This window comes from Vicia villosa, linkage group LG3 (genome assembly GCF_029867415.1).
Source record: "Vicia villosa cultivar HV-30 ecotype Madison, WI linkage group LG3, Vvil1.0, whole genome shotgun sequence".
NCBI classification, from domain to species: Eukaryota; Viridiplantae; Streptophyta; class Magnoliopsida; order Fabales; family Fabaceae; genus Vicia; species Vicia villosa.
Window position 1 is genome coordinate 7,603,467 of NC_081182.1, and position 17,538 is coordinate 7,621,004.

Consider the following 17,538-nt stretch of genomic DNA (forward strand, 5'->3'; position numbering starts at 1 on the left):
ATATAAATATATATAATATATAAAAATAAACAAAATTAAATATTCGTAGTCACTGAATAGAGTTAAAAAAAAAGGAGAATTAAAAGAAAATATCAAAATTTCCATACCAGATTATTCTTCTAATTCTAATTCTAGTATAGAAAAACTAAATTGAAACAACATGCTGTTAATTATCAATCCTCTTGCCCGCAAAAGGTATAATATATACCTTTGAAATTCATAACCATCATTTAATGTCAAAAATTAAATATAAAAACCTTTTAATGGTATGAATTATATGCGTGAGAATTCATAGAGTCTTATTTATTGCTAATTTTTACCAACCTTTCACTAAATCTTATTTATTACTAATTAGTATTATTTAATTAGTAGGAGAGGTTACGAATATTATTTGAAGAGGTGGAGTTATAAAAATGTATTAGTATTTATTTAAAGTATTTAATTTATTAGAAGAATATATTTGGGAGGAGGTTATAACTATGTGAAAATACATAAAAAAGTATTTATATAGAATTAGTTAATTGATTAAATTATTTATTATTATTATTATTATTACTATTGGTAATTATTATTATTATTATTATTATTATTATTATTATTATTATTATTATTATTATTATTATTATTATTATTATTATTATATTTATTTAATTGAAGAAGTGTAGGTGAATTATGATTATGATAATATATAAAGAAATAGTAAAATTTCAAAATTTTATTTTTATAAGTGTATATTTTATAATTATTGAAGGATCAGTAATAAAGTAATGATTATTTATTAATATTTTACTATTTGATGTTATTGTTAGAAAGATGATTTAATAAAAAAATATTGTTAGAAAGATCAATATTGTTAAAAAAATAGTGGTTAAAGCAATGGCTTTAATAATATTGTTAGAAAAAATTGGTTTATAAAAATTGAAAATTCTAAAATCATGCCACATAGGTTAGAGTTGTGTTAAGAGTTGCTAAAATCATGCCACATAAGCATTAGGGTTAGAGTTCTCTTCAAGGTTGCCATCATGACAACCTTGAATTTATATTAAGTAGATGGGTCCGATTAGTTTTAATGGCACTCTTTTTCTAGAATATGATAACAACTCTGAAAATCAAATGTTAATCTTTTGGAACCCAACTACCACGGAATTCAAGATCATTTACTATGAATCTAATTGTTCAGGGGTTTGGTCCGATCATTATCAAGTTGGTTATGATTATCTTAAAGATGTCTATAAGATGATTAGGCGCACTCATTGTCGTCCCAGAAGTAACCATGGGATTTCTTCCTTCTGGGAGATATTTACCCTAAACAATAACTCTTGGAGGAAAGTTGATGATGATTTTCCTCATTCAAGTTTTGTTTACAGAGAAGTATACCTGGATGGAGCATCTCATTGGTTGGATAAAACTTGGTTGGTGTCATTTGACTTCATCAAAGAATCTTTCATTACAACCCACATACCTTTTGCTAGAGATATTTCTTTCTGTAATTACCGTAATTACGGTGAGAGGATACTATTGACAGTATTAAATGGATCTATTGCTTTTATAGTAAATTATGAAGAGACATCTACTTTTCATATTTCAATTTGGGGGGAACTCGGTGTAAAAGAATCATGGACTAAACTCTTTATTATTGGGCCTTTGCCTTGCCTTCAGTTTCCGATTGGAATAGTTGGATTAGGGAAGAATGGAAATAAATTGATTAGAAAGGAAGACAACGAATTAGCTTGGTTTGATTTAAGTACAGGGACAATTGATGATATTGGAGTTACAGCGCAATCTCATTGCATGATATTATTCCATAAAGAAAGCCCTCTTCCAATTGGAGGAATATATAGTAAAGTTTCTTCTTGTTTTTCAGCTGCAAGAAATATGATTGTATTTTGGTAAATAAAAGTGTTTTTTTTCTCTGTATGCATGCAAATATACTGCCTGATTTATTTTAAAGTGTCTCTCTTTTGCTTCTTATAATTATATTTTGGGCAGTAGCTTAGACTGCTAATTTTATTTTCTTGAGCATGATATTCTCGCTGTCCACATACTCTGTACAAGACAGAGATAGAGAGAAAACTTGAGCATTATATCAGTCAGACAGCAGTGTTAAATTCTTGAAGCTTTTGTACTCATAGAGCTGAGTATTTGAATTGAACACTATGTTTCACTTCCCATACAAACAAAGACAACTCTGACCTCTAGTATTTTTCATTACCTTGCTTCCGGGACATTTATTTTATGCAACAATAAATCGTATAGCCATAGTGGAGGATGACTGTCATCAAATGAGAGAGCTTAAAGTTCGTGCCAAAACTGCAGATGTTGTCAAATATCATGTTCTATACATTTCTGTGATCTCTGGTTTCTGTAATGCAACATAATTGTTAGTCTGATGACAAGAATGTTAGGATTTCTCTTGCATATTCATATGTTCAATGCATTACATAACCACTCTGAACTCTCACTCCAAAATGGTAGTGATCATGTTGAAGTTAATGTTTCCTTGACTTTTCCTAACCATGATTGATTCTTGCAGAAACTGGTATTAAAAAATTCATGTTCCAGAATATTTAATACTGTTTCATTTTTTACACTTTTACAGCAAATGCACATCTTCAAGAGTATGTCACATGCAGCAAATGCCGAATTCAAGCTATGGTGTGTAGCAGATGAACAGAATAATGGTGGTTCTTGTTATTTTAGGGGTGCTGCCATGACAACAGAACTTGACCCCAGTAGATGGCATACAGAAGAACAACATAAGAGGAGTGAAAAAAAGAAGTGAAATAAATAATCATTTTGTCATTGAAAGGGCTTAAAAAAATAAAAGCCTTGCTAAGTTTGAATAAAATCTGACTGCATATAAAGTTAACAATATATTGTGAAAAACACACTTGCATTCTATTACTTTCTATATGATGGTGATAAACATGACTAAGCCGAATTTGAATTGTGTGCATTGAAACTAGATGCAGTTTGCCACATCTAGATTGTTTGATCAAGATCCAACTGTGTGTCATCATGAGGTTGTGACTACATTCAGTTCAGCAATGGTCCAACAAAGTTAGACACATTTGTGACAGTTAAAAGTTATCAATAGTATATTGAATTTTCAAGGGTAGATTGCATTTTATCAATCATCGATAATCATAAGCTCCAGAGGGTTTTATTACTTGATGTCAAGTTGAAATTCTTGAATTTCACCCCCTCACTGCCCATCTACATGAGTTTTATAGATTTCTCAGCCATCTAAGAACCTCTCTGGACAAGGCAGGCTCCTGAAGATGTTGATGCAGGAGAAGCTTGAGAAGCACGCTGCTGGTGGTCAGGAAATGTCAATGAAGATACAAAACAAGTGGAGCACAAATTAGTTTAAGCCTTATTTTTTGCTTACATTATAATTGATAAAATGTATATGTTGTTTTGCTCAAGTTCTTAGCTATGGTTCATTTTTCCAAAAATATGTTACAGTGTTCATCTCCCAATGTTAAGCTTGTGCAGCTAACTAGGGAGTGCAAAATATCCAATTATGATGTCCAAATCCATAATCTAACTAGGGAGTGCAAAATATCCAGTTGTGATGTCCAAATCCATAATCAAATCCAAATCACTTTTAAATATCCGGATATAATTGAATGAATATTAACCGGTTTAGTTATTAATGGTAGGGGTGTTCGCGGTGCGGTTTGGTTCGGTTTTGAGCGTAAAAGTCATCCTAACCGCGAGATAAAAATGCATGCGGTTCGGTTTGGATCGGTTAATTTTTAAAAAGTCATCCAAACCAAACCAAACCAATGCGGTTAGGATCGGTTCGGTGGGCTGCGGTTTACACCATAAAATAAAAAGTACTGAAATAAAAAAGGAAAATAATTCATTTTTCCATACATATATTACAGTACCATAAAAAATAAGTTTTTCATACTAATAACACCAAAATAATTCATTCTTCCATACATGTATTTTACACGAAAATTACTACTATATAATTGTATCATGTATTTTACAGTACCATACCGTGTATTTTACATATACTACATACTATATACAATTTTTTCATACTAATAAACTACATACTAACTAATAAACTACATACTACATATATAAGTATCAGATAACTTCAGTTCTAAATATTAATACAATATTACAACTTTAGGACTAAATATTATCAGTACTACATATACACCAAATGCTTCTTTAGAATGAGTGAGAGAGAAATCAGAGAATGAAGTTGAAATGTTGAATAGGAAGGAAGAATAAAGGAATAGTGAGTCATGTGACGTTTTAAAATCAAATCATAACGTTTTAAAAATCGGTTATATAATCATAACCAAATTTATAACCGGTTTTATAACCAGTTTTGATTAAAATGTGGTTATGTTTATTAATTCAAACTATTTAAACGGTTTTAAAATGGTTATGATTTGATTTTTGAAAATAACCAACTATGCACCCCTTTACCGCTAACTCACACTTATTGATTTTCACATGGTATATAATAGTTATTTATATTTGATTATCAGTTATAACATTTGTTTTGTTATATTCATTTATAAATAAAATATTATCCTAAAAAATAATCACATTAAAATAATATGAATTTTTATTAAGTATAAATATATTATCAACACTTTAAATTAATCACTAATTAAATTAAATATGTATAAAATTATTATTTCATAACAAATACACAAATAAAGGAAATTAATCACAATATTATTTATATGTTAAAATTATACTTTTATAAAATTATGCATGTTTATTACTAGTGTCCAGAAAATATCTCAATAAATAATAACATATATGCATAAACTCACCTAAAAATAATAATAACTTCTAATTCATATGATGAAAATATATGTAGGTATATGAAAATATTTAACAGTAGTAAAGATATATAGAAAATTATCTATATATCTTAACATTTTTTGTCTAACAAAGAACATTGCCTTTCAGTTTCTCACCCAGGGTTCATGTGTTTTTTGTGTTATTTTTTTTTTGAACAAAAAGCCTTTTAATTTCTTTTTTAATATAATCTAATATCTTACTTGGCGACACATTTACGCTACCTCTATCTTAGTTTTGACTTTGACTAACAGAATAAATCGAAAGAATTAACGTGATGTTAAAAGATCAAAATAGACCCTATATAAAATTAAAAGATAAAAATGTATTTTTCTAAATCAATACTATAAAAATAAAGAGACCAAAAATTGTAATTAACTATCTGTTTTTCTTCTTATTTTTTTAATGGGCAAATATTTTAATAAACAGGAGTATAAGGATACTCAGGTCATTACAACCGAAATATACCCCGCTCATGAATTAGAAGGCAAATGAAACTTACTAAACAAGTCCTTCCACAACCAAAATCTATAAATAATTTCCCATACCCTAAACCCTAAAATAAATTTGATTTGAACAAAAGTAAAACATATACGGTGGATGGATGATATGCAAAACCCAAACCTAAAATTCAAATAAATAACCGACTTAGCAGTGCAGTGCAGTGCAGAAACCTACATTCTATTGTTCCTTTGCCGCACTGCTATTTCTCTTATTCAATCCAAACTCGTCGTTGGAGATGTATCCACTGTTGTCTCCCTCAAGTATTGAGGTGAGCAACCATATACATGATGATATTGTCTTCTCTATTCTCTCCAAACTTCCTCTCAAATCTTTGAAGCGATTGGAATCTGTATCCAAATCATGGTCTCTCTTATTCTATAACCCTTATTTTATGACTATGTTTCGCAACTATTTCGTATCTAAAGATCATTCTTTTTATGATGATATATCTTTCCTCTTACATTTGAAAAACGATGGTCTTTTATACTCTCTTTCTGGTGAGGGGTCTGAGAATAATAAAGTTAGATTTCATTGGGAAAAGCTTTCTCTAAGAGATAGGGGAAACAACTTTTCTTTTAATATTTCCGGTCCCATTAGTTTTAATGGAACTCTCTGTGTCCAATATTATCACAATGGCTATCCAAAAATAATGTTGTGGAACCCGGCTACCACAGAATTCAAGATAATTTTTGAAGAATATGGTCATTTTTCAAATGAAAATGATTGGTCCGATCATTATCAAGTCGGTTATGATCATGTTAAAGATGACTATAAGATGATTAGACACACTCAGTGTCGTCCTAGAACAAGTAACGGAATTTCTTCCTTCTGGGAGATATTTAGCATAAACAATAACTCTTGGAGGAAAATTGATGACGATTTTCCTCACTCATGTAGAAGTAGTGAAGAAGTGTACGTGGATGAAGTGTCTCATTGGTGTGAAAAAACGGGAGCACGTACATATTTGGTGTCATTTGACTTCAGCAAAGAATCTTTTATTACAACACTCGTGCCCTCTCACATAGATGATGATTTTGATTTTATTTCGAAAAGGTGGACAAGGGTGAGTAGTTTGACTGTATTAAATGGATCTATTGCTTTTATAGTACATTATGAAGAGACAAGTACTTTTGATATTTTAATTTTGGGTGAACTCGGTGTTGAAGAATCATGGACTAAATTCTTTATTGTTGGGCCTTTATCTTGCCTTAAGATTCCGATTGGAATAGGGAAGAAGGGAAATATATTGATCCAAAAGAAAGACAACAAACTAGCTTGGTTTGATATAAATACCGGAACTATTGATGAAATTGGTGTTACAACTGAAACTCATGGCAAGATATATTTCCATAAAGAAACCCTTCTTCCAAATGGAGAAATATATAATAAATTTTCTTCTTGTTTTCACAAGCAACCTTTATGATTATGGCTATTTGAATTTTACCTTGTACTCTCTTAGTCCATTTATGTGCGCAAATTGATATATTTCAGTTTCAAATGTAAGGATGATCTTTTGCCTCTTCCCAATTCCTCAGATTTTAAGAATAAATAGCTTATATTTGTGAAGCTTTATAATCTTTGTGTAATTTGAAATATCTATGCCACTATGCTTAATCTTATGCTTTAGTTTTTTCTTGTATGTTCCAAATTAGCTAATAAAATCGAAGCAGACCAGAACTAACAAAAGTAGAATTTGAATTTTAGAAAAAGCTATGGTCATGTATTTAATGTCAAACAAGTTTATAAGTGGAGGTTTTCCACTGAACTGCTAATCAATGACATGTAACAGTTTCTCAACTAAGAGAGCTGAAAGTTCGTGCCGAAGCTGCAGATGTTGCCAAATATCAGCTTCTGTATATTTCTGAGACTGTTACTTTCTGTAATGCATCATAATTGTTAGTCTGCTGACAATAAAGTTAGGATTTCTCTTGCAAATTCCTATGTTCATTGCATCACATGGCCACTTTAAACTCATTTCAAAATGGCAGTGTTGATGTTGAAGTTATTGTTTCCTTGACTTTTCCTAGCCATTCCTCACTGCCAGCCACATGGGTCGTATAGATCTCGCAGGAATCTAAGAAGCCTTGCTGGACAAGGCAGGTTTCAGAAGAAGCATGATGCTGCTGCTGCTAGTTTCAGAGTTCAGGAAATTGTTCTTGCCACTATGACTTCATATATATATACCCTTCTAATGCCAAATGTCAATGAAGACTCAAAACAAGTGCAACACAAATTAGTGTTAAGTCGATACCTTGGACGGTTCCTTAATGATCCACCTTCAGAGTTAAGTCGATACCTTGGACGGTTCCTTAACGATCTACCTTCAGATCAACTTTTCAAAATTTAAAAGCAGTTCCGTAACGATCAACATTCAAACGACTACTTCTCAAAACGCTTCATACTCCCAACACCGGATGGCATCTTCAAGCCCATCTCCGACAAAGGTCCCTACTTCAGCTAGGGCAAATTTCTTGGTATTCTAGTGTTCAATCATCTTCCACCTTCAGATACCGACTGGAATACAAACCACTCTACATCTTCAGGTTTAAGAAAATTGAATAGGGGCAGCTGTCATACCCCAAAATTTGCCCATACTATTTTTCTTGTACAAATTCAGATCAATGCATAAAGCTCCTAGACACATTCTCCCAAGCAAAACTCAGAAACTAGGGTTTGGGTTGTTCAAAGAAAAATCAGTGAATCAATGGCTCTAAGGCATCTCATATGGCTCAATATATCCCACATTATCTCCATGACAAGTATCAAGGCCTATCCCAAAGCTCTGGTCATTCAAAGGTTCAGAAAGTCAACGGTCGACTGGTTGACCTAAAAAGTCAACTGTGGTCAAAGCAAAATCAAAACTCCTGGTTTTTGTCAAAATCCTCATATTGAAGTATCATTCACCATTTGATTAAGAATTGATCATGGTTCATCAAAGAAAGATCAAAAATCAACAATTCAAAAAGTTTCTAAATTAGGGTTTTGTATAGGAAAAGTCAACTGAACTTTGACCAGCCATAACTCTCACATGGAACATCAGAAAATTCCCATCCAAAGCTTATTTTGAAGGAAATTTGATTCTCTACAAAATTGTCTCTCACATGCCAAGTCCAAAAATGCTTCATTTGAGAGATATGGACCAGAACATTATAAGTCCTTTTCAAAAGTCAACAAAAGACACTTTTTTCAAAAGGACATAAAATAAGCATGGAAGATGATTTTGATATGAGACCAAAGACACTGGTTAGAGGACTCTTTAAGGTTTCTAAAAAGTCCTAGAACACTCCCATACCTCAAAAATTGAGAGAGATAGGCCTTATCAAAGTTGAGCTATTTCGGAGAGAAAAATGTGAAAGAGTTTAAAGATTTTTACAAAGAGGCCCAAGTTATTAAGATCCAAGCTTGATCCACAAGTCACCCAAGGCCCCAAGTTCAAATACCACGAATTTTTAACATTTATTTAATTTTATATGGATTTTTTATTCATTTAAAATTAACATAAATCAAAAGATTCAAAGAAAAATCAAAGATTTGATTTTCCTCCAAATTTCAATCATCATTAATCATCAAAATATCCAATAATCACTACAAAATTCGTGCAAAGCAAGTGTGTGAAGAAAAGATTGATTTTGGACGAATTTAGAAACATATTTTCCAAAATTTTCAATCAAATTTTCTTAAATGACAATCAAGGATTCATCAAGATTCTCCTCAATTTTGTTAACCTAATCTCTTCACCTATATATATACAACAAACACAGAGCATTAGGTTACGAATTTTTGCTCTCAAGAACCTTAATCAAGCTCCAAAAACTTCAAGAAAATTGGAATTCGGATTTGAAGTAGCAGGGCAATTCAACGAGATTTAAAGGTCCATAAACATTCCTTGAGTTCTCCTGAGGCTATTCAGATCATCTCCAAGTCCTTGCACGACCAGAATCGTTCCCTAAAACTCACGGTTCGAGCTTTTCTAAAATTCATCGATTTCGTTAATACATGCATCATAACTGAATTTTAATGGCATATTTGTGTTTGTATTGACTCTCTGATCGATTCTGGAAATTTAATCGCATTAACACTCGGTTATATGAGTTCTACCATTATTAGGGTTTAGGATTTCAAATTGGGGGTTCTTATTCTAGGAAGAATCAGGGCTTATCTTGGTTACTAATGAATTCGTCATAACTGGACGATCATAAATATGTGATCGCGAAAGATTTTTGTTGCGTTTTGGATTCTTTGCGTTTTTCACAGGTATAAAAGATAAGGATTTTTACAGCGCTTTAGAAAAGAGCGCTGTAGAAACGTTTCTGCAAATTCTCAATGAAGGAGATGAAGCGTGGCGCGTGGTGATTGGTCCGTTTTGAAATCCAAAGCGCGCGCAAATCTTCTTTGGTGCTTCAGGATCCAGCGCATCAAGATGCATGCACGTATGGTGGTCCCTCACGCAACAGCCGTCAGATCTTATCCAAGGTAGATCCAACGCATCTGGAAGTGAGGGTGTACCATGCTCATCAGCGCGCGGCCACATTGGATCATAAGTTAAGTTTTTTTGAATTTTTTTTAATTTTAATTACACAGTCTTTTATTAATATATATATATATATATATATATATATATATATATATATATATATATATATATATATATATATATATATATATATATATATATATATATATATATATATATATATACTTCACTTCAAATAAATTTATTTTAAATGCATAAACTATATAAAAAATATATAAAAACTTTATAAAAACTTTTTATATATTTATTTTATTGTTTAATTATTTCATTTAAATCATTAATGTTTATTATTATTTTTTTATTTAAATCATTACATTTATATATTTATTTTATTTTCACATAATTCATAAAGATCCTTAAAAAATTTCATAAAAATTATTTTTTCACTCAATTTAATCTTTTGTCCCGATTTAATTAATTAGGTCGCAAGACCAATAATTAATTAAATCGATTTATCATTATACTCCATTTGAATCTTAACCAGGGTTTATTCTACACTGAGAAATATGTTTCTTTTATGCCTTTTCAGGGTTATCAACATGTTTCCTTCCGACAACGCGCCCGATCAAAAACCCAGAGCTAAGTACCTTATCTTTAAAGTTTATTCTGTTTCCTTTTTTTTTTAGGGTTTGTCTTGCCTTCATACTTTTTGCCTTGGCCTGTTTCAAGGGTACCTTCGAGACTTCTCGCCAACCATATCAGATCAAATTCGAAGCTAAGTGCCCATTTGCTTTATTTATTTTAAATTTTTTATTCTTTATTTTTAGGGTTAATTCTGTTTGCCTCCGAACCGATAATGCACTCACCCTTCTGTTTATTCTTTCTTTTCCAATTTTCAGGGTTTGTCGATTGCCGAAGCTACGAGTATTTGTAACCCTAAACCTTAACCCTGGTATTTTCTGTCTTTTATTATTACTTATGCCAAACCCTATTGGGGGATCCGCTGGTTTCATTTTCCCCTTCCCCATATTGCTATTGTTACTGCTTTATGTTAAACTGCGTGGTTAGTAATCTTAGGGAGTGCAAGCCTTGTTAATTGAATTAGAATAACTAATTACAAGATAATTTAATTAAATTGACCACGTGATTGTTGCACACACGCACACTTTTGGGGTAACCTCTCTGTTGCCTTGTTGCCTGTTGCCTTGTTGCCTGTTGCCTTGTGTTTTTGCAGAATAAGCCATGTCCCTCGAAAACGAGGATACCTCAGCCATGCTGCCTCGATAAATAAAGGTCATACGACCCTAATGATGCTGCCTTCGATACACTATATGACCTCGACCCTCGGAAGTTGCCTACGGAAAAGGCTGAGGTATCCTCTGGTTGCCTACGAATAAGGCTGTTCCGGTCCTTCCCTTAGACTACTTGCCCTCCAATGGCATGGGTCAGTCTTTGGCGAATGACAACTCGATGAACCTTCAACCTCCAAACGAAAGGCTTCCTGCCCTCTTATGGCAAGGATAAACCCTTTCACCCGGAAAGGCTAAAAGAAACCTATCATCTAAGTTTAAGGTAATTGCCCCTAATTGCCTTGCTCTGGCTAAAATGTCTTTTATCAACTTTTTCTTTTCTAAACACTTTCAAGGCTACGCTCATTTACGAGCTAAAGTCCTTGTTTCTTCATCTTCTATACATTTCTAAACTTTTGGTTTCAAAACGAGCAAAGCAATTAAGAGCCCATGGAAAACCATGGATGCAAAGGGTGCCTTACACCTTCCCTTTGCATAATTACCCCCCGAACCCAAAATTTCTTTTAAAGGTTTTTTCTGTTCTTTTAGCCTTTCTAACTTGTTTGGATAAAATAAAAGTCGGTGGCGACTCTTGCTATCCGCAACATTTCATATAAAAGTCAGTTCACCGTATTACATCTGCCATTTATTCTGATTAACCTCATCAGCTTCTCTCCTACGTAGCTTTTTGGGCCTCCCTGCACCACGTTTGTACAGTGGTGGAAACATATCAGGTTGAGTTGTTTTGGGCCATTTGTTCTGGCCATTCAAAGGGGTGATAACTTCATTATAGCATGCCTCAATCTCTCTATCTAATCTCTTTAACGGTTTAGACATTATTTGACCATTGTATCCATCTACTTTTTCTCTAAGGGTTGCAAACCTCCCCATTAAATAATTCCTAATCCACTCAAGCATTGTAATAATTGGCTTGTCCCTTTGCAATAAAATGGTTGCATTAAAAGACTCACTCAAATTGTTCATTAACACATCACACTTTGAGAAAAAAGGGAAAGCATGCTTACACCATTTGTTCTTGGGAATTGCCTCCAACCACTCATAAGCTTCCAATTTGGCCTCCTTGATCATAAGCATCTTTGCTTCATGTGCCTCAAAATAGGTAGCTTTGGCAGCTGCCATCATGAGATCCCTGTACAAAGTTCCTCCACCAAACTTCTTTTTGAAGTTTGCATATAAATGTCTTAGACAAAATCTGTGCTCATAAGCTGGATACTCCTCTTCAAACACTTGTACCAGTCCCTATTCAAACAACATGAATAATCAATATTAAGATACTACATGTTACATTTAAACAACAACAATAATCAATATTAAGATACTACATATTGCCTTCTGTTGATCAGATATGAAACACCATCTGCCATCTCCAATATCTTCAATAAGTAACTTCATAAACCAGCTCCAAGAGTCTTTTGTTTCACTCTCAACTACAGCAAAAGCAACAGGAAGATATTGGTCATTTGGATCTCTGCCCACTGCAATGAGTAAAATACCACCATATTTGTGTTTCAAATGGCATCTGTAATACGGTGAACTGACTTTTTATAATCGAAATGTCCGGATAGCAAGAGTCGCCACCGACTTTTATTTTATCCAATTTAAGGAAAGGCTAAAAGAACAGAAAAAGACCTTTTAAAAGATTTTGAGTTCGGGGGGTAAGTTATGCAAAGGGAAGGTGTAAGGCACCCTTTGCATCCATGGTTATCCATGGGCTCTTAATTGCTTAGCTCACTTTTGTTTGTTTGAATTTGTTTTAAAAAAAACAGTGTATGAATAGAAATTTTGAATAAGAACTTTAGCTTGTAAATAAGCGTAGTCTTTTTGAATTTGATTTGAAAAGAGTGAGAAAATAGTTTTTGAATTTAGAGCAAGCAATTACTAGCAACTACCCTAAGTTTGAAAATTCGTTCTTTTAGCTTTTCGAGGCGAAAGGATCTATCCATACCATGAGAGGGCAAGAAGTCTTTCAATTGGATGTGTAAGGGTCATCGAGTTATCATTCGCCATAAGACTGCCCCATGCCATAAAGAGGGCAGGTAGTCTAAGGGAAGGATAGAATAGTCATTAATCTTTTAGGCATCATGCGAGGATACCCTAGCAATTGGGACAATCATCATGTTTTTACCGAGGCAACTTCGAGGGACAACATTGATGATGATAATGAACTTAGGACAACATTTATTTTGCTTTAGGTATCCTCGGAATCGAGGGACTTTGACTATTTTGTACACTCAAAGGCAACAAGGCAACAGGCAACAAAGGCAACCAGAGGGATTACCCTAAAGGTGTGTGGGTGCAACATTCACGTGGTTAACTTCGATTACATTTATCTTGTAGTTAGGTGATCTATGTTCAGTTCATGGTTTGCACTCCTTAAATTACTAACCACGCAGTAATATAATATCACAATTTAAGTGCCTTCAAGGCCAATCAATACAAACCAGGAACAGATACATAATAATATGGGGATAATATGGGGAAGGGGACAATGAAACCAGCGGATCCCTTAATAGGGTTTGACATAAGTAATAACTGAGATAAAGTAGAGTTTAGGGTTACCAAACTCGTAGCTTTGGCAATTTGATGAACCTTTAGCCTTGATTGATGAAGGTTGATGGACAAAGGTTTGCCTTGAACATGAAGCATTGACCCTGACCATTGAAGAATTGGCAAAAGAAAAAAAGAAAGCAGTGAGTGTATGGCTGATTCATTGGTATTTGAATAAACCCTAATTTAATAAAAAGAAGCAAAAATAAATATTTAAATAAATACAGAAATCAGGGACTTAGCTTCTGGATTGGCGTGGCGCGTAGTCGGAGGAAACCTGGTGCTTTAGATCCAGTGGAGGAGATTGAGGATGAATTTGCGAATATCCGAGGGAGTAGAGAAATAGCTCGAATGTACCTCGCAATAAACAAGAAAATGGTAGGAGAATATAAAAATGATAAATAAAACATAAACAATTATTGATTAAAAGAAAAAAAGCAAAAATTGAGATAATCATGTTAAATTCCAAAAAAGACATTAGCAAATAAGGACATAATTTTTTAGTTTTATCATATATAGAAAATGGAATTTAGTTCTAACATGTTTTTAGAGTTTTAATAAAATCTTCATAAACATGTTTTTTGGTACTTTGAATATATGTATTTTATACTTTAACAATTTTATGAATTAAAACAAACTTAGAACAAGTAGTAAGCCTGAACCTAACGTGAGCCGCCCCCACTCAATCTTGTCTCCATCCGCCTCTCATTCTCTTCACTCACACAAACTCTTCACACACATTATCCCAACAACACAAACCTTATCCTTCTCCTTCAATACTCTCTGTTCATCTCTTTCATATCCTCAAGCTTTAACAACAAGAAGTTATTCACAATTCTCAATCAAAACTCTCCTCACACATGAATCATCTAGAGCAACCGCTCACAAAATCTCGAATCGAAACCGAAACCCAAATTATACATTAGATCATGCAAGGAGAAAATGAAAATACATTTGGGAGATTAGAATACGCTACCGATTGATTTCGATACGAGGTGTTGAAGGTGACAAGGCGTCGGATTGAACGGCGAGAATGAGGATGATACGTTTGCTTCTTAAAATCTGTAGGTTGCGTTGTAGAAGTGTCAACGGAGCTGCAAGTCGCGAAAGGTCCGCATGCTGACGCGAGATTGCGCGCTGATGATGAGTCCAGAGTCGTTGCAAGGATGCAGTGAGCGATGAATGTTGAAGCATAGATCTGACGCCGTTGTTGGTGCTGTCGCGATTGAGAAAAGTTTGGTCGGACCTACGGGACCGGTGCGGAGGAAGCGATGCTCACGGTGGTGTTGCGCGATTTGGATGCGGTGACTTCGCGGTTTCACACCTATGCTTCTTCTCCTTCTTTATTCTTAATCTCCTCCTTGGATTTGATTTGCTGCAAAGATATAAACAAGTGTTATGGTGATCATTAACAGAATATATGAAGGAGTAAAAATGTTGTTCGATGCGGATTGATAGAAGTTGTGAGTTGTCGGAAGAGGTGTGTTGCCGCAGGCTGTTGCTGAGTTGTTGAAGCAGATAAATCTGTGAGAGATTGAAACAGGGACGAGTTTATAGGTGAATTTGATGATGGGTTCGCTGGTCGGGTCCAATGTTGCTGCGACAGGGATGATGCAAGTTGCTTCAGTTTGATGATTGTTGTGTGTTTGCTTAGCGGGTGACTGTCGGCCAACAAAATAAGGGTTCTCAAAAATTTGGTGGATGTCAGTGTACTATCTGTGAGAGTGAGAGACTAGGTTAGGAAAAGTGTCAATTGTTAGTTTATATAATAGAGAATTAGGTTAAATAAAAATAAATGGGCTTGGATCTAGAGTTAAATAAATATTAAAAATCTTCTTCTTCTTTTTTTTTTTTTTATTTTATATTTTATAATTTTACCTAAAGCACGCATAAAACAAAGATTAACGCTTAACTATAAAAAAAACTATTTTTGAATCTTTTTATTATTTTATGATTTTTTTATTTGTTTTGTGAATAAAATGTGAATAAAGTAAAAAAAACATCTTTTAATAAGCAATAAATAATAAAAATATGAAAATACCAATTTAAATATTAAAAACTTATATTTTTTTTTTTTTTGTGATTTTAAAAGTGGAAGTTAAGTTAGTAGCAAAAAATTGTCAGTAGTGGGATTCGAACTTGTGGGCAAATTTTGGGGTATGACAGCTGCCCCTGTTCAATTATCTTAAACCTGAAGATGTAGAGTGGTTTGTATGCCAGTCGGTATCTGAAGGTGGAAGATGATTGAACACTAGAATACCAAGAAATTTGCCCTAGCTGAGGTAGGAACTTTTGTCGGAGATGGGCTTTAAAGATGCCATCTGGTAGTTGTTGGAGTATGGATTGTTGTGGAATTTCTGCTTTTGCTGTATTCTTTTTTTTTGTTTGAATGTTGAGGAACCGTCAAAGGTATCGACTCAAATCTGTGTTGGGTTATTTAAGGAACCGTCAAAGGTATCGACTTAAATCTGAGGTGTGTTGTTAAGGAACCGTCAAAGGTGTCGACTTAACTCTTGATGTGGGTTGTTAAGGAACCGTTAAAGGTGTCGACTTAACTTTGAAGCATATCATTGAGGCACCGTCAAAGGTATCGACTCAGATATGCAGATAGATTGTATAAGGAACCGTCAAAGGTGTCGACTTATATCTGAAGTGTGTCGTTAAGGAACCGTCAAAGGTGTCGACTTAACTCTTGATATATTAAGGAACCGTCAAAGGTGTCGACTTAATACTTGAAAATAGATTGTTAAGGAACCGTCAAAGGTGTCGACTTAACTCTTGCAAATAGAGGTTAGTTTTCTTATGTCATGATGCATGCGTTTATGTAATGAATATCTCAAAATAAATGAGAAACTTCGTATGTTATGGATTTGTTATGCGGTGATGTATGTGATGTATGAATATGCTTGTGTCATGTGGTATGCGAATATGATTTATGTTGTCTTAGTCGAGAATATAGATCTCCAGGTCTCTGTGATTTTGATGTTTGATTTCGTCTTGAAAGATGCTCAGCTGGGGATTTATGATTTTTGCTTGGGGATGATCAGTAACTTGATGTACCCTGATTGGGGATTAGAGATATTAATACACTATGTTGGAGAAGGGCACAATTGAAGAACCGATAGTGTTGAGGATGTAAACTCTGTTGGGGAGTCATATCTTTGTCGGGACGAGTATGTTTGAAGATATCTTCTTAATGATTACTCTGTGGGGATATGTTCTTGTGAACCCGGCTCTTTAGGGAGACATGGGTGGAAGTTGCCCCCAGTATTATAGTACTTGCCATTCCTGGAATTGTGTTGATTAGAACATGCCAATGGATATTGATCGAGGCGTTGAACATGCCTTGTATACTTTGCCCCCAGCTAATAGGAACTTGAAGAGATTCGTCTCGCGAGGACTTTATGAAATGTATACTATAGGTGACATGCCCCTAGTAATTGTACATTTAGGATGATGCCCCTGACTGTTTGGAATCTTGACTTGATTGTCCCAGATTGATCGGGCAAAGCGTGCCATACCCCTTGTATACGTAGGAGACATGGCTTCTTGGAGTAATATTGTCTGTTGGGATAACTTTCGATCATTAATTGTACCCTGTTGCAAGTTCTTTCTGATGCTAATATTTGAAATTATGTAGCAGAATTTGTTTAATAATGAAGTCATGAGATGCAATGCATACGTTTGCCTTAAATTTTTTTTTTAAAAAACCCTTAAAACAAAAGATGTAAAAGCGTGATATTTGTAAAAACATGTTGTTTGTAACAATGTGATGTTTGTAAAAGATGAAGTGTCAAGTCAACATTTGTAGCAAACCTTAAGGAGTCAGGATACCTTTTTGGTGACAGTATGCTTTCGAACTAA

At 33.7% G+C, this 17,538-nt stretch overlaps 2 protein-coding genes across 2 annotated transcripts; both read left to right on the forward strand.

Moving 5' to 3' along the window:
- The first annotated feature begins 1,050 nt into the window (after positions 1-1,050).
- Positions 1,051-2,782, forward strand: LOC131657478 (uncharacterized). Its single transcript, XM_058926872.1, has 2 exons — positions 1,051-1,881; positions 2,600-2,782. The coding sequence occupies exons 1-2, from the start codon at positions 1,051-1,053 to the stop codon at positions 2,780-2,782; spliced, it is 1,014 nt and encodes a 337-aa protein (XP_058782855.1).
- A 2,796-nt stretch (positions 2,783-5,578) lies between these two features.
- LOC131657479 (F-box only protein 8-like) lies at positions 5,579-6,766 on the forward strand. Its single transcript, XM_058926873.1, has one exon. It carries the CDS (start codon positions 5,579-5,581, stop codon positions 6,764-6,766), a length of 1,188 nt encoding a protein of 395 aa, XP_058782856.1.
- Positions 6,767-17,538: the final 10,772 nt, after the last annotated feature.

Excerpts from the sequence above, each read along its gene's own strand:
- LOC131657479 (XM_058926873.1), top strand. The coding sequence starts at position 5,579 with ATGTATCCACTGTTGTCTCCCTCAAGTATTGAGGTGAGCAACCATATA.
- LOC131657478 (XM_058926872.1), top strand. The coding sequence starts at position 1,051 with ATGGGTCCGATTAGTTTTAATGGCACTCTTTTTCTAGAATATGATAAC. Across the intron at positions 1,882-2,599 it reads CAGCTGCAAGAAATATGATT|CAAATGCACATCTTCAAGAG; the intron begins GTATTTTGGTAA and ends ACACTTTTACAG.